The sequence below is a fragment of the Phyllostomus discolor genome, chromosome 13 (assembly GCF_004126475.2).
Source record: "Phyllostomus discolor isolate MPI-MPIP mPhyDis1 chromosome 13, mPhyDis1.pri.v3, whole genome shotgun sequence".
Lineage (NCBI taxonomy): Eukaryota > Metazoa > Chordata > Mammalia > Chiroptera > Phyllostomidae > Phyllostomus > Phyllostomus discolor.
Window position 1 is genome coordinate 40,944,554 of NC_040915.2, and position 21,489 is coordinate 40,966,042.

The following is a 21,489-nucleotide window of genomic DNA, read 5'->3' on the forward strand; positions in this document are numbered from 1 at the left end:
TATACATACAGAGCAGTGAACCAGGTTCCCGTCTGTGTGCAAGGGCGGGCCGCCACTGTCCTCGGGGCACCGTCCCCGACGCTCTCTGGTCGGGGAGACAGACAGAGCGTGTCCTGTGGGGCCCACTGCCGGGGGGCGCCTGTCCTCGGGGCACCGTCTCCCACACTCTCTGGTCGGGGAGACGGACAGAGCGTGTCCTGTGGGGCCCACTGCCGAGGGGGGGCGCCCGTCCGAGGCTCCCGGGTCCAGGAGCGGCCCGCGGGCTGGCGAGCGCGCAGCGTGGGCGCTCGTGTCCGTCCTCGGCGCCGGCCGGCGGCTGCGGTCACTACCTGTCGGCGGAGCCTCTGTGCCCGGGGTCCAGGTCGTCGTCCACCACGCGGCGCAGCCCGTCCCTCCCCACGCAGTCCCCGACGGCCTGCAGCACGAGGCGCAGGCGCCGGTCCAGGGCCTCCAGGTGCGGCTGGAACAGCACAGGGGCCACGCGGTCCCGGCGCAGGGACTCAGCCATCAGCAGGCTCAGCTTGTACTCCTCCTTGGCCAGCAGCTGCAGCCGCAGGTAGGTGGACTTCCTGATCCTGCGGGGCAGGAGACGGCGCTGACCGGCTGCACTCGGGGGCCGGGGCACGAGGGGGGCCAGCGCCTCGTCAGCCCCAGTGGGTCCCGCCTTGAGGCTGGTGGCGCCCGTGGGGCCCAGCAGGCACCGTCACCCCAGGCAGACCCCGGGGAGAGAGGGACGGCCTGCTTCTGGGGCGCAGTCCCCAGCTGGGAGCTCAGAGCAGGGGGCACGGAGCAGGGTGCACGGTGAGGTGCTCCCCTAGCCCAGTGCAGGTGGTCTGCCCACAGCCTGTGCCCCCAACTGGGGGGGGGGGGGAGGTGGGGTGGGGCACCCCGTAGAGGGTGGCAGAGAGGCCAGAGTCTGCACGAAGGGCCGTGAGGGTGACAAGAAGCGGAGCCCTGAGCTTGGGCTGGGCAAGCGTTGGGGGACGGCTGGGGCGCTGCGGGGCAGCCGCTGGGCGGCGGGAGGGGCTGTGGGTCGTATCTGGGGCTCGGATGCCCTCGTTTTCGATTCTGGCGCAGCGAGGGGCGGGGGCGGGGGCGGGGGTGGGGGTCGGGGGGGAGGCGCGCACAGCGGCTTGGCCTGGTCTGTGGCTGGGGCCACGGGGCCCCTGCAGCCGGGGGCGGGGTGGGGCGGAGCGGGGGGCGGGGCTCCCTGCGGGGCGGGGGCGGGGGCGGTACCTGCAGCATTGCTGGAGAGGCACCAGGATGGAGAGCTCGTCGTGGGAGTACTTCCCGAACCTGCGGGAGGGAGAGCAGGCCTGTGGGGAGGGCCGGCAGCCCAGGCCCCTTCGGGGTCAGGAGTGTGGGAGGGGGGCATTGGGGGCATCTCCGGGGCGCCCAACACAGGGCCTGGGGCGCTCTGGCCACTGGGCAGAGCAGAAGCTCATCCCCGAGGCATCAGGCAGCCCCGGGAGACGGCGTGAGGCCTGTCGGCCGGGTCAGCGTGGCGGCACCTCTGACGGCTGGGACCGCGTGACCCCCACACGTGAACCACCCAGGCGCCCGGAGCCGGTTTCTCTGAGGCCCGGAGCCCTCGCAACTCTGACTGTCGAAATGGGGTCCCCTGCCCGCACACTCCCTTCCCGACCCCCAGGAATGAACGACTCTCCCGCAGGGGGAGAGGGGCAAGGGGGCCGTTTGTCCCCGTGTGCCCGTCCCGGATGCTGGCTCGTGGGGTAGACGCCCCTGCCCGCTGCTTGGCCAGCGGCCTCCCTCGGCCCCAGTGTCCCCACAGCCATGCGGGGGCATGTAGCAAGGCCCCGCTCCCACGGTTCCTGCGAGGATTAGGCGGGAGACTGTCGCAGACCCTCCCTGCCTTCGGGGACCGGCGGGGCACAGAGTGGGCCCTGGGGGAGACCCCGCCTCCCGTACTGGGCTGGATCTCCGGGGAGGTGGGGGCAGGGCAGCAGTGGCGGCAGGGCTCACCCCCTTCCGTTGTCCAGGTGGATGATGAACTGTCTCGTTCCCGAACTTCTCGAAGGTCTCGTAGTGGTGCCGGTCCATGTTCCCTGGGGAGACGCAAACCCGCCACGGCTCAAGCCGCACGTGGCTCCAGGGGGCTTCCCTCCGCCCCCCCCCTCGCCGCAGTCTGCCCCCCGCCCCGCGGAGCCCTGATCGCGGAGTGAAAGTGGGGACTGGGCGGGGAACGGGCCCCTCTCCCCATCGCGGCTGCAGGGGCGTCCCTGCGGCCTGGCGCCCGGAGCTGGGGGCTGCATCGCACTGGGGCGGGCCGGATGTACCCATGAGGAAGTCGAAAATGGTCATGTCCATGACGTCCAGGATGCGGTGGCTGCTGTCGTAGGGGGGCGTCCGCTTCACCTCCTTGCAGTAGTCGGGGTCCACTTCCCACCTGCGGGGGGCCCGTGTGAGAGGCTGGCCCTCCCGGGGCAGCAGGGGAGGCCTGACCCCCTGCTGGAGCGGCAGCCGCCTCACGAGAAGGGCTGGGTGCGGGGAGTGGGCACCACTGTGAAACGACAGGTCTGCAGACGGACATGCCCCGGCCGGCTGCCGCCGCGGCGCACAGGGATGAGGCAGCCGCTCCGCTCTGCCCTAGAGTGGCCACAGCTGGAGGCTACCATCGGCCCAGGGTGCCTGGTGTTTGGAGGGCCACTGTTTGGGGACATGAGGGACCGGAAGGGCGGGAGGGGTGGACGCCATGTGTGAACACAGAGGCCGAGCAGGCAGGGGGTCACCCCTCAGGGCCACATCCAGCTCTCGGAGTGAGGGCACCTGCCGGACCGTGCGATCACGGGGTGGCCCTCACACACACACACACACATTCCTGTGGACAAGGCCCACACCCCTGCGGCCCCTCCTTCCTGCTGCGAGGGGGCAGAAGCAGGCCCTCCCGAGACCCCGAGAAAGCCGGAATCGGCCGCCACAGCCTCGGCGGCTCACACTCACTCTGCCTTCTTGCGCTTGTGGTAGGAGCGTCGCCAAGGGTTCCGCCACGTCTTCCTCTTGGCCAGGGACAGGTCCGGCAGGAAGGCGGCCAGCGAGCCCTCGATCTGGTCGGGCCGCCCGCACAGGGCATGCTCGGTGGAGCAGTAGTAGGAGCACTCCCCGTAGAAGCAGACGTTGTTGGCTGCGGGCGGGGGCACGCTGTCTGAGGACCCCAGAGCCACGGCCCCGCCGGCCCCACCTGCAGTGACTGCCCAGGCCAGGCCCGGTCCTCCAGGGAGGCTCCCCCAGCTCTCCCCTTCCGCCTCAGCGGCCCGCCCCGACCCCACGCTGCAGGAAGCTGGCGCCAGGAGGGCGGCCGGCCACCGGGGAAGGTGGCACGAGTGTGCGGGAGGGTCGGAACCAGGAGCTCCCTGCTCGCCCTCCGGGTTAAGGGCCCGAGTCTGCGGGAGCCCCAGAGCCCGTGCTGATGGCTGGAAAAGGCGTTTGTGCTGTGAGGAGAGTGGGGAGACAGCCCCCCCCCCATCCCTGAGGGGGAGCACAGCGTTGCCTGACCAGGACCCGGCCTTTCCCCCCTGCAAACAGCTCTGGCAACTCCACACGAGAAAAAAAAGTGGCCTGTTCACCAGTGGGCGAAGGAGTTCGACGACCATTGCTCCAAAGAAGACCCTCGAAAGGCCCGCAAGGGTGTGAAAAGACGCCCGGCCTCACTGCTTGCCGGAGAAACGCACGCCGGCTGGTCAGCAGTGAGATGCCACTCCCCCCCACCCCCACCCCACTGGGGCGGCTCGGACCAAAAGAACCGGCCGGAGCAAGTGTTGCAGAGGACGCGGAGGAACCGGAGCCGGCGCAGTGCTGGTGGGAGGGTGATGCAGGCGGCCACTCTGGAAACAGGCGAGTGTCCTCAGAGTGAGACACAGAGTCACCGCAGGACCAGCGAGCCCGTCCCAGGCTCCCCCTATAGAGCGGGGCAAAGGTGGGCCCACGGCAGGCACCTGGCGCCCACGGCAGCTTGGCCCCCTCAGCGCTGGGCAGACCCACCCGAGGCTGTCAGGCGGTGCACAGACCCACCGGACACAGACGCCGCTCCGTGTTGGGAGGAGCGAGGAGCTCAGTGGGGGCGGTCGGGCCCGAAAACCACGCGTCTGTGACTGTTCTCACGCGCAGGGCCCAGAGCAGGCACACCCGGACAGGGGTACTGGTGGGCGGCCAGGGCTGGGGGAGGGGACAAGGGGGGTGACAGCCAACAGGGACGGGGCTGCTTTGGGGGGGGGGGAGCGTTCCGGAATTAGGTAATGGTGATGTCGCACGACGTCGCAAGCTGTTCTAAAACCACCGAGCGGTGCAGTTCAACATGGCGACCTTTACGACACGTGACCTGTGTCTCAGTCTAAAAGGAAGAGTAACTTAGAAAGCGCACACGCTTGCTGCCGGACCCGCTGGGTGCCACTGTCCACCGCTGTCCTGCGAGGCCACGGCCGCTGCCTCCGGCGGACCGGCCCGGCGGGGCCAGCTTGCTCGTGCATCTCCCGCCGGGGTGGGCGCGTGTGCTCCGGGGAAGCACCGCACTGGTGTGCTTGAGGAACCTCGGGAGCCTGGGCGGTGCAGGAACGTGGGGGCCGAGCACCCTGGACCCCATGGTCCAGCCCGAGGGGCCACACCCACAGCACGTTCTCGGCGGTAGCGGAGCCTCCAGCCCCTCTCTGCCTACCCTGAGACTGTCTCTGGGGCGTCTCCATGGAGACAGCCCTGGAAACATGGCACGGACACGCGTCTGACGCAGGAGGGCGCCAACTGGGTGGTGGGCGCAGGGGAGCCTGGTGTGGTCTTAATTTTCGAAGCTCTGAAATGCGTCCCTAGAAACGTGGCCACAAAAACTGCACGAGAAAGCGGACGGGCGCGGCCAGGTGCCCAGGCAGCCCAGCAGAGCGGTCCCGGGGGCGTGGCCCGGGCCAGACCCCAGGCGGTCGGCACCAGGGACAGCAGAGTCTCCGGGGAAAGTTTGGAGACCAGCGGTCTCCCTGGCTGGGCCACCTGGAGAAGATTCCGGGGAGCTGGGCGGTTTCCCAAAATGATTTCCTTTTGCCTTTGAAAACAAGCAAACGGTAGAAACAAACCCTGTGCCCACCCAGGGACAGGCCGAACAGGCGTGCACCGCGGGCGTGGCGGCCCCTCGAGGCGGGAGCGCGCGCGCAGGCGGCGGGAGTGAGCGCGAAGGCGGCGGGAGCGCGCGCGCAGGCGGCCACCGGAGACTGACGCTCCACAGTGTCTCCGTCGCTGGGAAAGGGAGCCGAGCTCCTGACTCCTGTGAGCAGCAAGCCGGTTGGGGGGGGGGGTGCGCCCCCAGGAGAGCTCACCTGGAGAGATGAAGAAGGTTCTCCACAACTTCTTGTCCCGCGTGACGTCCCGGATTTCCCTGGTCATGTTGATCATCCTGCCGGCCACGGGAGGGACCCGGCGGAAGTCCAGGATCCTGGCGGGACAGGGGTGCGGGAGGGAGGCTTCACCTCGTGCCCCTGTGGCCAGCCCGAGGTGGGGCCCAGTGCGTGCCCTGCCCCCCGGCCCTGTGGTCTGGCTGGTCTGCAGGACCGGGGTCAGCCCGGGGCTCTGTGCTCCAACCAGCCTGGCAACATCGTCGCTCTGGGCCCCACACCCCGAGCGTGAGGCTCCGGAGCCAGGCATGGGCACTGCCCCTGGAGGAGGCAGAGCCGCATGAGCCCAGGGGCAGCTGACTGTCCGTCCCTCCCTCCCAGTCACACACTGGCCACCTCCGCAGCAGCAGGAGACCTCGTGGAGATCAGAGAGGAATTCCTTCCGCAGGTGGAGGTGCCCCCGAGACAGGTGCCTACGGCGGGGGTCCGTTGTGGAACTTTGTCCCTCCCGCACCCCCCAGAGAAAGGTACCCGTGCGACCCCTGTGCCAGACTCCCGGCACGTGATGCCCCCTCCCCTCTCCCTTCGTTCCCAGCAGGCCACCGCCCCGCCCCCCCAGGTGCCCGGCCACTCCTGAGTCTGTCCTGCCGATGCTGTTTCAGGGGTGGGCACAGCAGGGCATGTCCGTCTGGGCCGCCATGCCGGGGGCGGGGGCCAGCCCTCCGGCGGGGGAGGGGCAGTTAGGCGCAGGGGCCACCGGCCTCCGTGGGGAGCGGCAGGTGGGCGGGCTCACCTGTCCAGGTGGAAGGCAGCGATCTCCGCGTTGTGCCTCTCGTAGTCCGAGAAGTAGAAGAAGTCAGGAGGCGTCTCCTGCTCTCTGGTCTGCCTGGGAGATTGGACGAAACGGGAAGGGCTCGTCCCTGGGGAAACCTTCCCACAGAAGGGCACTGGCGGCTGAGCCCCGTCCCGCCTGGACCCTGGGGCCAGGTTCCCCTTCTCACCGGCTCCCAGTGCCCCCCAACCCAGGACAGTCACAGTCAGAAATCTCCCCCCTCCCCCACTGGTGCCGCTCTGCTCCCTTGGCCTGTGGCTCCGCCACCCACCGCTGACTCCCAGCAGCCCCCGCCCTGGTCCTGCCTGCCCCCGAGCCCTCCCCGTGCTGTGCCCACTGCGCCCCGGCCGGTCTCGGCCCCAGGGCCCCTCCCAGCAGCCCCCGACAGGCTCCTCCACACCCCGGGTCGCCGTGTGCAGGGCCCGGGCAGGAGGGCCTGGCTTAGCACCTGCTCCGAGCGGGTGCTCAGCAGAGGGTGGGCCGAGGGGTGGCTGGGGAAGACTCGAGGGGGAGGGGCAGAGATCCCTGTGCGGCGAGAGCTCTCTCCACTGTCGTTTCGTCACACCCCATCGTCACCACGGCCATCGTCACCGTGGTCACCACCATTGTCACCACTGTCACCTTCATGGCCCTTGTCCTCAACACGGGGCAGCCTCCCACTGCCTGGCGTGCAGGGCCCCGGCTGTGACGCAGAAAGGTGAGCCTCTCTGCCAGGCAGCACTCTGGCCTCTGTCCGCTCTCCCTGCCTCTGGGAAGGTCACACACTCGGACCTCGGGTGGCTCTGAGCCCTGTGGCTCTGGGAAGAGCCCAGCCACTTCCTGCAGGCACCGTGACCGGGCAGCAGGGCTGTTCCTGGTTCCCTGCCACCCGCCACCTCAGGCTTCCCCCGTCCCTGCTGTTCACAGAAAGAGGCAGCGCGGTCCCAGCCTGAGGCCACACGGGCCCGGCTGCTCTGGTGTCCTGACACCCCTCCCTGGAAGGCCCGGAGCTCAGGGTCAAGGTGAAATGTTTTTCTGTCCGTGCACCTGCAGGCTGTCCTCACACCTGAGGGGGTGAGGGGCCCCAGGGCTTCCGCGCCGTGTGGGTTCCCCCCCCCCCCCCGCACCGTTAAGGCTCCCACGGACCGGGAGCTCCCGGGGCAGGGGCCCAATTCAACCCGATCAGGGAGGAGGGTGCACAGGCTGGCGGCCGACCCTGGTGGGGGCCTCCCCATCCCTCTCTTTTGTCGGACGCCCACGGGTGGGTGTGGAGGTGCCCGAGCTGGCGGGGGGCTGGCTGGGCCCCTCAAGGAGGCTGCGGGAGTGCACTCCGGCCAGCTCCTCACCCTCGGTCTCCCCGGCCAGGACACAGGGGCCCTTTCTGCACATCTCCACCCTCACAGCACACTCAAGCAGGGCTCCGGGTTGCGGCTGGCGGACCCCGGCCCAGCTGGTCCCCCCACCCCCCAGGGAGGAGCAGGAGGAAAGGCCTGGACTGGCAGGAAGGCCCCCGTGAGGGGTGAGGCTGAGAGTGTGGCACAAACCCATGAGCCGTGGGCAGCCAGCAACGTAAGGGAAGGAACAGGGCCCCCCCCCAGACATCTGAGAGACGGTGGCCCCTCGAACCACCAGCTCTGCCCCGGGCAGCTGCCCCTACCGCCAGCCCACGCCTGAGGAGAGTCTCGGAAGGGCGAGAATTTGCCACAGGGGGCGAGACGCTGCCCTCGGGGCCCAGCTGCCCAGCAGGGACCCCGTGAGGACGGGCGCGGGGAGGCCTGCGCCCCCCCCCCCCGGGCCACGCTGCAGAGCAGGAGGCGCTGCGCTGACTCAGCCATTCCGGGGAAACACTTCGGAAAAGTACTGACCCCGCTGCCCCCGGCCGGAGGCTGGACTCGCTGAACCTGGTCACCTGGCAACCTCCCTCCTCCAGGTGTCGGGCGGAAGGTGTGCCCAGGGTGGGGGCCGGCGCAGGGCAGGGCCCAAGCGGCTGTGGGCTTCCTCCTGGGGCCGGGGGTGGACACGGTGAGCAGCCGGCACCTGCCCAACGAGGTGGGGGAGGCGAGGAGGCCGGGGACAAGCGTCTCCTGGAACAGCCCCCAGGAGCGCAGCACGCAGAAGCCTGGGTGCCCTGCAGACCACAGGGGCCAGCGAGCGGGCGGCCTCCTGGCCCGGCCCTGGGCCTCCTCGCCCCCCGAGGGGCGGGGTGAGGGCCCTGAGCCTGCCCAGCAGGTGGTGGAGAAGGCCCAGAGGCCGACGTTGTGCAGTGCACGCGCCACGCAGCCAGACACACCAGCGTACAAGCACCGCATTCACACCAGACTCCCCAGGCGCCCTGCCGCGCTCTCTCTCACACAGGCCGCCAAACGGGCCCGTGCAGGGACCCCCCCCGTGTGCTGGTACCAGGGCCTCGAGGACTCGGGCGTCTGAGTGGCCTGCAGGGAGCCCTCGGACCTGGGGGGCAGCAGGGCAGCGGGGCAGGGGTCTCCTAGCAACACGGCTCCTGTTTTGGCCAAAGGTCTGTGATGCCATGAGCCTCGCGGAGACCACCCAGGGCCGAAGTGGCTCCCTGCCGGCACTTGGTCCCTGAGGCCAGACCGGCACGGCCCCCGACCGCCCGGCCAGCGCTTCAGAACGGTGGCTGGCCGCCACGCAGGCAACCACGAGGGGGCTTCCGCCTGCCACGCCGCCGGTGGCCTTGGAGAGACAGCGAGACCCCTTCGGAGCGGGAGGCAGACAGAGCAGGGCCCCGCTCTCCGGTCGGGGCAAACAACCAGCCCAGAAGAGGCTCCCAGGGCCTCGGAGCCCGATCCTCGGAAACCAGGCGTCTGACGGGGACTCAGAGGTCGCGCCCCTCGGGAGGTCTGAGGCGTGTCCTCGTGACGATGACCGCGGTGACCGGGTGGGGTGGGGGGCAGACGTGCTCTGTGACCTCGGATCTGCCGGGTCTCTAACGCCCGCTGTGGCGCGTGCAGCGCTCGCGGAAGTGACTAAGGCACGGCACGGAAGTGGGGACGGGAGCGCCTCCCCCGGGGCCCCAGGACGCAGGTGGGCACGCGTTCGCCGTTTCACGGAACGCGGGGAGAGTCGAGGCCGCTGCCGTGCTTTCCCCCAGCAGGAGGGGCACTCGGGCCCTGGCGGCTGGCGGGCGGCTCCCCCTCGGGGCCGGGCCGTGCGAGGAGCTCTGTGGACACCGCCAGGCGGGTCACACGGCTCCTGGGAGAAACGCCCCGACTCCCACTTTCCTTCTGTATGAGGAGGATGAAGACCACACCTTCTTCCCCGGCTTTTCACCCCCCCTTCATGACAAGTAGGGTGCCGGCCCCCCCCCCCCCCCCACCCAGGGGCTGCAGCAGCCAGAGAGAACACACAGATACACTCTGGACACTGCCGTGAAGGGCGGTGGTTTGGGGGGGCGGGGAGACGGCTCACTTGCTTTGAATTTAAATGGAGGGGGCAATCTTTTCCAGAAGCCCCCAGGGAAACGCCGCCTCGGTCAGCGAGGCGTGGGGAGACTGAGGCGGGGAGGTGGGAGGCCTGGGCACAGCTGCCCACCCGCGGGGCAGGCCCGGCGCCCACTCTCCGGGTCTCACTGCGCTCCTGCCCTCCGAGCAGCTCCCTGCGGGGCTGCAGGAGTGTCGCCGGTTCCCTCTTCCTCTCACCTGGCGAGCAGGGGGTTCTCAGGGCCACACAGAGCGGCTGGCTGACTTTCGTGGCCAGCCCGGCCCGAGGTGCGCGAAGGGGTGTCTGGGGAAGCCCGGTGGCCTCGGTGGGCAGAGAGGCCGGCTCGGCCCCCCCCCGCCCATGGAGCGTTCAGGCCGGCCAGCGCTGGCGCCACGCACTCTGTGAACCGGCGGCAAGGACAGCCACTTTCCAGGTGGCTGTGAGGGCTCGGAGAAGCCTGCACCCACCTTGCCCCGGGGTCCCACTCCTGGGTCCCAGCAGAGGCCCCACCCGGCCCCAGGGCATCCCTGCCTCGAGGCTCGGCCGGAGTCCTCCCCAGGGATGGACCCTCTGACGCATCCCTGCTTCTCTGTCCGCCCACTGGCCGTCGGCTCCCGCGGAACTGCAGCTCCGTGCCAGGCAAGACTCCACGTCCGGTCGCATGGCGGCAGCTGCCGTCGGCCCTGCCGGCTCTGCCAGGGTCAGGGGGCGGGGCCGGGGCAGGGATGACCCTGGCCTCCAAGACTGTAAGGGCTGGCTCTCCTCCGCACAGGGGCAGGGAGGCCCCGGGTCGGCCCGGTGCTGGCAGATGCAGCCCACGTGGGGCCCGGGGCCTGGAAGCTTCTGTGGAGCCAACTCCGACCTGAGGGGGGACCCTGGCTGGGCCCCCACCCCCAGCGGGGAAGGTGCCGAGCTCCTGGAAGTCAGGAGGCGGCCAGGCGTGGGTTGGAGGCAGCCCAAGCCCCGTGCGGACACAAAAGGGTCCTTGTCCACCCCTGGCCAGGGCTCCCCCTGTCTCCACACCCAGCGGCGGGCGGTTGGGCAATCTGTTTGCCTCCGGGCCGAGGGAGGGCACCTCTCAGAGAAAACAGGGAGTGTTTACCGGGAGAACGCAGGACGCGGATGCTCCCAACCGAGAGAGATCGCCGGCCCAGAAACCCTCCTCCCCGGGGCTTCCGCGCGTGAGCCCAGGGGCAGCTCCTGCTCCCCCCGCAGCACCCCCTCACAGGCCTGCCCCCCCCCCACCTGGCTCCTTCCCGCCCCCTCCCCCCGGGGCAGCTTCCCACGGGGTCCTACCCTGACTCATGCCTGGGTCTGTCCACCCACCGCCAGGGCACCATGCGCCCAGCACCCCGACCACGGGACCCGGCCTCCCGCTGCCCTGCCCTCCTCTGCCTGGGCCTGGCGGCCTGGTGCACGCGGAGCAGGGGAGGCGGGGGGGGGGGGGGGGCTCCAGCATCTGTGTTTGGAAGCGCCGGGCTGCCACCGTGCACGTGTCTCGGCCACGAAGGACCCCTGGGCCCCGAAACCCCTGTTCCCAGGCGGTTTCACTGGGACACGTGCCTGCTACGTGCAGAAGGAAGGGAAGTGGGCGCCCCGTGGGGAGGCTCTGGGACGTGGGGTTGAGTCTGCGCGACGATGCCCGGCCTGGCAGGGCACTGGTGGACCGAGGCCGACCGGGCACGCCGCCCAGTGCGGGCGGGGGACGAACCAGCAGACCGGGGGCCCCTGCGCCGTGCGGTGACCCTGGAGCCGCTGACGTCTCAGCAAAGACGCCCCGGGCGGCCTGTCAACGGCCGGACGTCCAGCCTGGCCGCGGCCCTGGTCTGCGCCCCACCCCTTGTTGACACTGAAGCGCACCCGATCCCCCTGACGGACAGTCGGCGGTGAGCCTGCCCGGGACGGGAGGCCGAGAGACTCCGAGCGAGAAACCGCGTCAGCGGCCCTGGCGGGTGACGTCCGGAGCGGAGACGGTCAGGCACCACCACCCACACGAGGAAGCAGCTGTGGCGGGGGCGGGGGGGGGGGGCGCTCCACCGGGCAGAGCAGCCCCCAGAGGGAAAAGAAAGGGAGGGAAAGCGGAGCCGTGTTGGGCGGGGCGTGTGGCCCTCTGTGCACGGGCGGCGGCCAGCAAGCCGGGAGGGAGTGGACAGAGGACAGAGGCCCCGAGGAAAGGCCTCCTGGCCCGCAGGCGCTTAGGGGACTCCAGCGGGAACTCCAGAGCTCCAGCCCCACACGCCACCTGAACCGCTGCTCACGGGGCAGGCGTATTTTTCCACATCAAAACTGTCACACTGCCCTGGCCCGTGTGGCTCAGTGGGCTGGGTGTCGTCCCGCCAGCCGAAAGGCCGCCAGTTCGAATCCTGGTGAGGGCACGCACCTGGGTTGCCCGAGCCGGCCCGGTGGGGACACATTCGAGAGGCAACCGACGGAAGCTTGTCTCTCCCACTGAAGTTCTCCTCCCTCTTCCTCCTTCCCTTCCCCTCTCTCTGAAAGTAAGTAAATGCAACCCTTAAAGAAACCCTCAGGGTGACTCTATCATGAGTTACACTCCAGCAAAGTCACAGGCACCAACAAGACCTGACTGCACGTCCTCAGAACCCAGGACACCACCACCACGTGGAGAGGGCCTCGCGTCTGAGAAGTCGGCCGACCTGCTCCCGAACCCGCCCCGCCTGCCGGAAGGGAAAGGCCCGGAGCAGCACTCCTGCGAAGACCGGCCTGGGCCCATCGGGACCCGCAGGCCATGGCGGCGTCAGCCAGCAGGGACACGCAGGGCGAGCCCACAAGGGGGCACCGCTTCCCGCCCGCCGGCGCGGCCCCAGACGGAGGAAAAAAGGGCAGTAATGAGGGGTGTCGGCGAGCGTGCGAGGCTCCCCCAGGATTACGGGGTAACTGCTGCGGACAGCAGTCTGGCAGCCCCGCGGGCAGGGAGAGCCGGTCATTACTCGACCCCGAGTTTGTGCGCCTGGGTGTTCGCCCCGAAGACACAGACACAGGTGTCCGCTCGGAACCAGCAGGCGAACGTCCCAACAGCAAGACTCACGCAGCAGAGCTCCGGGATGACCCGCACACCCACAGCAGAAGGACACGTGGCATTCACCTCGGGGCGGGGGGGGGGGGTCAGCCCGGCCCACCCCCGAGTGCAGCCCCGTGCACGGCCCCGAGGACACGCCGCCGTGCTAGAGGCGCGGTCACAGAGCACACACGTGTCATGACTTGGTTCACGTGAAGCCCCAGAGCAGGAAAACCCACGGAGACGGGGGTGGGCAGGGGCTGTCCAGGCCCGGAGGAGGGCTGGCGGGAATCGGGGGCACCGCGGGCCCCCGGCAACACTCTGCCCCAGGTCTCTGGGGTCACGCTGATGGGGCGCGCGGGGAGCTAGGTCCCATGTGCGTCACTTAGCCGGTGGTGACACCTTTCTTCGCCACCTGCCCTTTCCCAGAAAGCTGCAGAGCCCCCTGAGGCCGCTGAGCGGGGACCGGCTGTGCGGCTGCTCTCGGGAGCCCGACACCGGGCGCGCCGACCGCCACGCGTGCACCGAGGCTGCTGAGCTGTGGCTGTGAGTGGGCGACGCGTGTGCCGTGTGACCTGTGTCCTGACCGAGCTGTTGAAACACCCCGCACGCGGTCAGGAACTCACGGGCTAGCGTGCTTGTTACCTGCTTTTCAAAACACGTACGTGGCCCTTCAGCGGCCAGGTCGCCCACAGGTCAGGACCGCGGGCCCCACCAGTGTCACCGGCGGCCCCTCCCAACTTACCTGCTTCAAGATCTGGGCGTGGGGGGGACACCACCATCTAATTAATTCACACTACTCTGCCAACAACTTAGACAGAGTGTAGGTTTGTAAGAGAAAGTTTTTAAAATTTGAAGATTAAACAGAAAAAAACCTGTATTTATAGCTCACCTCGAAAATCAGATCTCAGGGCGGGTGTCCAAGACCTGCCGAAGCTGCCTTCCCAGCAGCCCTGGAGCTGCCCCCCCCCCCCCACCCCCGGCAGGAACCCCCCCCTCCACGCCCCGCCCCCCCCCCCCCCCCCCCCCCTCGCCGGCGCCGCACTCACTTCATGGGCTTGAACAGCGCCTGCCCGTAGTTCTGGAACGTCATGACGAGCTTGAGCTGCGTGCCCCCCCGACTTCATGGCTGCAGAGGGGGCAGAGAGACAGGGTCACCCGCTGCCCCGGCGAGGCCAGCTCACCACCGACCCCGAGGCCTGCACCCTGGTCGTGGCCGGGGACCCCTCTCCCAGGGAAGCGTGGGGCTTCCCACAGTGCTGCCCTGGGCCCCGCCTTTCCCTCCTCCCGTCTGGGGCTCACGTCCTCCACGACGCCTGCACTCCCGCCGCCAGGCTTTGGCCGCGAGGAGAGACGTCTGGAACTCTGCCCTGGAGGCCACTGTGTCTCCCTACAAGACCAGGCACAGCTTCCGGGGCCCTGGCAGCACCCAGGGTGGGCAGGGGCACAGCTGCCCAAGCCTCATCCCCTCGGGACGGGCCTGGGGGTGGTCAGGCCGGGGGCCCCGGCAGTGGAGCTGGGACACCAACGACGGGCTTTGGGGAGCAGGGTGCGAGGAGTTGGGGGGTCCTTCTTGCAGAGGAGCCGCAGGTGGCGGGAGAGGTGCCGTGGGGGCACAGGCAGACCCCAGGCGAGCAGGCTCAGACCCCAGGTGAGCAGGCGCAGGCCCTGGGCCAGAGCTGCTGGGCACGCCTGCACCTGGTCGGGTCTCCAGGTGTCCTGGGCACAGAGGTCCAGCCAACCTCAGCCCTGGGGAGGGACCTGACGGAGGGGCGCACCCCCAGGGGCAAGGGGGCAGGCACAGGCCAGCGGCCACGTCCCCGAAGTCACTCTCACCCTGAACGTGTCCCTGTCACCCGCCCACTTCCCGCCACCTCCGCAGCCACCACCCAGCCACTGGCACCTGGGGCAGGCCGGCTCCCCCAGCATCCACCGCAGGCAGCCGCACAGCCTCACCGAGCCTCTGTGCCCGCCCTGCCCCCTCCCATCGGTGGGCCTGCCGTGCAGACCCTGGGCGTCACCCCGAAGTCACGTCACGTCCCCCATGGTGCCCCGATACACTACTGACTAACCCTGACGGAGGGCCCTCAGCGACACCCGCCGTCCGCTGCACGCGCCAACCTAGTTAACGGAGCGCCCAAACGCGTAAGCAGGGCCAGCTGCCGCCCATCGGCACCGGAGACCCCGGGGCTGCCAGCACGCTCGGCTCCACCACCGTCTCAGGGCTCCGCCCGCCCCCTCGGAGCCCGTGTGCCTGCCCCCCCGAGTTTCTGAGAGGCAGCGGGTGCACTTGTGTTCTGGACTCGCTGCCCTCGAGGGGAGCGGAGAAAGCGGCGCGGGTGGACGCCCAGCCTCCCGCCCTCGGGTGCGCGGCCGCTAAGGGACCCGAGCCCGCCGGAGTCCAGGCCGCAGCTGTCGTCTGTGCAAGCAGAGAAAGCGGGCGAGGGGCCTGGGCTGGCCCCCCAGGGCTTCTGTCCTTGACCTGGGACCCAAGGGCGGGGAGGAGAGTCCGCAGCTTCCCTCCCTCCCTCCCTGCCTGCCGCAGCCCCTCCAGCCCTGCGCCGGCTCTGGCTCTTCGGGCGTTTCCAGTTCTCTCTCTCCAGGTCCTTGACTCAGGCCCCGAAGCCGCCCCCCTGCCGCCTGGGGTGGGCGGGGCCCGGTGGCCTTTCCAGGGCCGGAGCAGAGGCAGGACCGCCACGCAGCCCGTGGCACCCGGGGCTGCCCCTGACCCCGCCTTTGTTCCCCAGCCAGGGGGTCCTGGCCTCCAGCTCCTCCGTCCTCTGGGGCTGCCCCTCTGCCCGGGGACCTCCAAGGGTTTGTCCAGATCCGGCTGCGTTTCAGGCAGGGCTGCCCAAATCCCCCTCTCGGTGCGGCTTTTCCTTGGCAAATCCTTCCAAGCACAGCGTCGTCCACGGCGTCCTTTACTCTCTGCAGCCGCGACCCTGCAGGGCAGCCCTGGCCGGGGAGGCACCGCACGCCTGGCCCCACGCTGAACACAGGAGACGACGTCTCCGGCCTTTTCCAAGGCGGCGGCAAGGCCACGCAGCCGCCCGGAGCCTGGCTGTGGACACGGCCCTGCCGGCCGCGCAAGGGGCAGGAACAGGCCGAAGGCTGGGGGGGGGGCGGCTTCTGGAACGGTCCTGAGAGGGAGCTCGGGGGCCTTGCGGGTGCCGCACTCCTGCAGCGCCCCCACCCCCGCCCCCGGGCAGGGTCAGGGCGCGGGGAACAGCTGGAAGGTCGAAGCGCCCGCCCGGCAGGTGCCGAGGCCGGAACCCCGTGCCGCGCGCAGGCACGAGCCCGCTGCGGGCGAGTCTCTGCTCTCGGAGGCCTCAGTTTCCCTCTTTGCACAGCGGCTGCTGGAAGGTGGGTGGACTCCCGGCTCTTTAAATGTAGAACTTTTTACGCCACCCCGTGTGTCACCGGCACTTCCACGCCTGTCTCTGCTTCCCTCTCACGCTCGGGCAACCGCAGCACTAACTCGCGTCCTCTGGTTGGCTCTGGGCTCCCGTAAGGGGCTGCCATCCATCCCGGCGTCCCCAGGGGTGCGGCCCACCCGGTCCCGCAAGGCCAGGGCCGGGGCCACCCGCAGCAGGCAGCCCCGCCTAGGGGCCTGGTCTCCAGAGCCGCCAGCAGGATCTGCTAAGCTGAGGGCCCAGCTAGAAGCTGTCTCTGGCATCGGCCGAGGGGCAGACACCCCGGGGACAGAGCACTTCCTCTCGGGGGCGGCCTGCAGCCTGGCCCTCTCCTGCTCTCAGGAGGCAGGCGGCCTGGGCCGGCACACCTGAGCGCTGTGCCCCTCTGCTCCGGAGTGGGGTGGGGGGGGGCCTCCCACTTCCCGGACACGGGGCCTTGGCCCTGATGTGAGCTCGCCCCGGGGCAGCTGCAGACCCGGCAGTCACAGCGTCCGGCCCAGTTTCCGGCTCTGGCCGGCCCTCGGGGACCCTGCCCCACGCTGCTCTCACGGTCCTGCTTGCTCTGGGGTCCCCCCCACGGCCCCACAGTGCACGCTCCTCGGGCCGGGTCGCAGCCTCGGGGGGCAGAGCTGTCTGGAGGCTCTGACGGTCTCGGGTGACCGAGTGCTGGTGGTGCAGACGCAGCAGCGCAGGCGGCCCGGCGGGTCCGGGCAGAGCCCTGGGGCTCCACACACGCTGACTTCACTCCAGTGGAAACCAGGGTTTACGAAGTCTCGCCAGTTCAGGTGTGCCCCCCGTGAGTTCAGGATGAGTCAGGGTTTGGCTGGTTGTTTGGATTTCAGACTTGCAGGCTGGCGATGGCAGGGGCCGGGGTGCAACCCCCCAATGCTCCCTGTGAGCACTGGAGAGGCTAATCCAGGTGGCTGCTGACTGGCGGAACCCAGGCCCACTGTCCTGACAGGGTCGGGGGGCACCGGGCCATCGGGGACCCCGCCAGCACTCATCAGCGCCTGCAGAGTGGCCGGCAACGGCCAGCCTCCGCTCCAGAGGGCCCATCGCCCCAAGGGACAGACAGGGTTCGGACACGCCCAGCTGGTGCACCCGGGGGGAAAGCGAGATCCGCTCAGACAGCCTGCAGGACAGCGACAGGCAAGGACTCACCCCCGTCTCAGCCAGCTGGAGCCCTGGGGTGGGGGCACCCCAAGGCCAGGCCCCTGTGGGATGGGAGGGGAGGGTGCTCAGGGTGGGCTAAGCTGCCTGTGAGCCCTGGAGGCCCGACGCCCTCTGCCTCTGCCCCGGGGCCCGGCGCTCTGGCCCCTGACCCTGCCTTTGCCCTCCGTCCCTCCCTCCGTGGGGGGGGGGGGGGCCGCGGAGGCCCAGGCTGCAGGGCGCTGGTTGGTGTTTCACAGGCTCACGGCGCTCGCCATCTGCTTGCACGGAGACTCGGTGCTCCCGGGCAGACGTGAGCCCACTCGCCGGCGGGGGACCGAGGTGGGGAGAGGCGGACACCGCCCTGCCCCGAACCCGCGGAGACGCGGGCTCACCCGCGGAAGCCCTGGTCTCCCCGCGGCTGGGGAGAGGCTGCAGTCGCCTGGGCCCCCCCCCCCCCGGCCGCCTCCTCTCTGAACGCTCCCAGACTGCACCCTACGGCACCCAGAGCGTCTCCTCTTGGTCCGCGTGTGCGTCCCGTGCCCGCCTGGAGCTCAGGTCGGGGGCAGCAGGGTCTCTCTGCGACAGAGTGCACCCCAACTGCGCCCGACCCCGGAGGGCCTGAGAGGCAGGCAGTGCCCATGAAGCCCCTGAACGGATGAAGGAGCTGGTCAAGGCGCTGGGTCTTTCTTTAACAGCCACGGCTGCTCTTGGAGTGGAAGGGGAACCCCGCTGAGGGCGTCCCCAGCCCCACCTCTCCCAGGGGCAGAGCAAGAGGTCCTGGGCCCCGGAAGGGTGCCGCCAGCCGCCTCCCACGAGGGTGCACAGCGCGTGCTGAGAGAGGCCGTCCTCCTGTCTTCCCCCAGCCCGTGCGCTCAGGCCCAGAAGGCCAAAGCCAGTCTGTGAAGGGCTCTGGGGAACCCTGCCTGTCGCACAGGTGACACCCAACTGCCCTTTGTCAGCAGCTGGACAGAACCCCGGGGGCGGGAACAGGGACGCTCAGCACACGCCGAGACGCGGTGCCTGCTCCGTGTGCAGCATGCAGACCTGCACTCAGGCGTCCCCGCTGGGCGGGGCACACCCTGCCAGGCCCCTGGGGCCCAGCCCGCCCCGGGCTTCTCCGGGCCACCAGTGACTAACAGGGACTTTCCTGAAGGATCGCCCGCAGGCCCGAGAGAGGTGGCACCAACCTCCCCACTCAGAAACTGCGCTGGCACACGGTCCTGAAACTGGCGGCTCTGTGGAGCCCCAAGTGCTCAGAGAGGCTGCCTCCCGGAGACTGGGCGTGTGGGCCTCCACCCCGGACAGCAGAGCCCTGGTCGCTCCCTGTCCACAGGGAGCGGCAGCAGCACTTGGCTGTGCTTGGACGCTGGCCAGCCGCAAGGGGCCCGTGGGTGCGGCCGAGGGAGGGGCCGCACCCCCTTCGCTGGAGGAGGGGGCCTGTGGCCTGGAAGGGCCGGCCCCTCCGCACGAGTGCCAACAGCTGGACGTGCCCTGTCCCCTTCCGAGGGGCCTGCAGCTCCCGGGCCCGCGGAGCCCGCGCAGGACCTACCCACGCTCGTTATCTTCTGCGCGCCCAGGTCCTGCAGCAGGGCCTCCACCGCCGGGTTGCGTCTGGAGTACAGCTCGTAGCGGTTGATGCCGATGTGGAACTTGAGCCAGTTGGGGTAGCTGTCCACCGCCGCCTCCCCCGTGGGCAGGAACTCCTCGTCGGCGGGACCTTCCTGGGGCCTGTGGCGGCAGCGAGGTGGCTGGTGTCAGCAGGAGAGGACGGGCAGCGGGAGGGGTCGGCCGCAGGCGCCATGGGTGGACTCTGGGTCCAGAGGACGCGCCCATTGCACGGCCCTGCTGTGCCGGCAGGACCCTGCCGGGTCCGCGCTTTTCCGAGGCTGCTGTTGTGCCGAGTAATAACATGCCTCAGGGCCCGTAATTCCTACTTACCCCCGGAGCCGCCGCAGACAGCTATAACTACAGCAGGGCCCGGCCCAGGGCGCCCGCGCCGGCCCCACCAGGTCTGTCCTGGGGTCACCAGCACAGCCCGACGAGCATGACATCAGCCTGGGGGGACCGGCGGCCTCGGCGCTCCCCGGGGCGGGAGGACGGGCTCACCTCTGACCACGGCCTGACTGCGAGTCTCGGACACGCCCAGTCTGTCCGAGTTGCTCCGGTTCCAGCAACCGGGGCAGGATGATGCAATACGCTAAATCTGGGTCTAATGAGAGCAGGCCGGTGCGCGGGGAGAGGAAGGTGGCAGGACCTGCCCGCCACCCACGAGGCCGTCCTCACATGCGTCTGGACGGAGGGGCCGCTCTGGGGGCTGCAGGGAAAGGTGGCCTCATCTCCGCTCTAATTCACTGGCACATGAGGCGCTCAGGCCCTGGGCCCCCTCCCACAGTGGACGTGGGGGGCCCTAGATGCCATTTCTCCTGGGAAAGCCACGGGCCAGGCACTGTTCCGATCCTTAAGCTTTGAGCTTCTCCCTGGTCCTGGCCAGCAGACAAAGCCCAGCGGCCCCCAAACACACCCCTGGGGGTGTTCAGACACACAGCTGTGGGCCTGGTCTGCTGTCAGGGGACACGGGTCCGTACAGGGTGTTGTGCACACCCGGCCTCCCCCTCCCGGCCCGGCCCGGCCCGGGGGGCCTGCAGCCGGGAGTTTTGCTCCCCCGGCGCGGGGGAGCCTCGCTGCTGGTTAATGTTCCACTGCCGGCGGCAGCACCTGCTCCTCCTGATCTTTGTGGCTGAGGAGGGCCTGGGGGGAGGGCGTGAGCCAGAGCAGCTCGAAGAGGTGTTTCTGCAGGGTGCTGCCCGCCCCTCTCCAAGCTGCCGTCCCGAGCAGCCGGCTCGGAGGCTGGGGGCGCCCGGCGAGGCCGCTTCGGAGCCTGCACGCCCTCGGCGGATGGCGGCTCGGCGACTGGCTCCCACAGCTCCCTGGGCCTCTCCAGACGGTCCCGGTGTGTCCGCCAAGTGTCTGAAAACCCGGCAGCCAGCAGCTTCCCGGGAAGGGGTGGGGGTGGGCTGGCCCTCACTCCTCACTCCCTCGCCAGCTCATTCATTCACGGCCTGACTCCCCTTCCCAGGCCGGCGCCCAGGGCCCTGCAGGCACGGGCTGTCCCGGCTCCGCTCGCCCAGCGCCCGGCCTGCCTTCCGGGCCCGCACCCCAGGCCCAGCCCTTCCCGGTTCCCGGGGAGGCACAGCCGTCCGCAGACAAAGGCAGTGCCCTGAGCAAGGGGAGGCCTGAGGGCGGAGGGCACACAAAGCCCCCTTCCAGGGGCCGCTGGCTGCTGGCCGGGCACACAGCGCCTGGGATGCAGAGGGGCCTTCTCCAGGCACAGGACACAGGCGGGTCTTCGCTGTCGAAGGACGCGCGGCTGTCTTAGGGGTCGGACCTGCCTGCACCCACCCCCAGCGGCCCCGGACCCCACTCACCAATTGGGGTTCTCTGCCGCCGCCTTGGGGTTGAACCTGATGTCGCTGTTCACGTTGAAGAGAACGTCGTCCTCCGTCAGCGGCGGGACGGCGACCTGGTACAGCGGGTGTTCGAACAGCCTGGCCAGGAGGGAGCCGTCCCGGCTCGGGCCAGGGGGCGGCGCGGATCGGCGGGGACCGAGGTCTCGGAGCAGCGGCCGGTGCGCGGGGTCGCGGGGCCGGGGGGCGCCAGGTTCCTGCCGCCGCAAGGCTCCCTCCGCCGGCTCGGCGGCGGGAGGCAGTTTCTCCAGGGAGTGGGACGTGAGGTTGGAGGAGGGGTCGGAGCTGAAGTCCTGTAGGATGCGCAGCGTGTGCTTGTTGGGCCAGCCGGAGTCGCCGGCGGCAGAGGCGGGGGCCGGAGGCTCCCCCGGCCGGCCGCGCGCCTTGGCCCAGCCAGGTGCGGCCGCCTCCGCCGCGGGCTGCGCGCAGGAGCAGCCGGGCTCCCCGGACGGCCGGGCGGCGCGCCGCTCCAGCTTGGGCAGCAGGTCCAGCACGATGTGCAGCGCGCAGGCCACCAGAAACACCATCAGGATGAGCACCCGGAACCTGCGCACCAGGATCATCTTCCCGGCCGGCGCCGAGCGCGGCCTGGGACTCGCGCCCTCCTCAAGCGGGCCGGCCCGCGCGAGCCCCTCTAGTGTCGCCCAGGCACGAGGTCGGCGCCGCGGCTCCGGTCAAGGTCCATCTGGCTTCGGACAGCTACCAGCTCGGGGGCTGTCCCCGAGCCCGCACCACGTGTACGGAGCCCACCGCCAAAACGCACGCTCGCCCGGCCATCTCGGGGCCGTTCCCTCTCGACTGTCCGGAGCGGCCGCGCCCTCAGCAGCGGGGCCCAGTGGCCTTCGTCCGCGGAGCTGGGGGC

At 70.1% G+C, this 21,489-nt stretch overlaps 1 protein-coding gene across 1 annotated transcript; it reads right to left on the bottom strand.

The window, feature by feature from the left end:
• Positions 1 to 135: 135 nt before the first annotated feature.
• Positions 136 to 21,218, bottom strand: FAM20C (FAM20C golgi associated secretory pathway kinase). Its single transcript, XM_036013646.1, is given in 13 exon segments — positions 136 to 575; positions 1,237 to 1,296; positions 1,984 to 2,012; positions 2,014 to 2,066; positions 2,298 to 2,407; positions 2,962 to 3,142; positions 5,316 to 5,431; positions 6,124 to 6,216; positions 13,648 to 13,723; positions 14,128 to 14,317; positions 16,077 to 16,267; positions 18,713 to 18,891; positions 20,589 to 21,218. Coding segments are annotated over 13 exon segments (2,130 nt in total). The 5' UTR covers positions 21,191 to 21,218; the 3' UTR covers positions 136 to 325.
• Between the last annotated feature and the right edge of the window lie 271 nt (positions 21,219 to 21,489).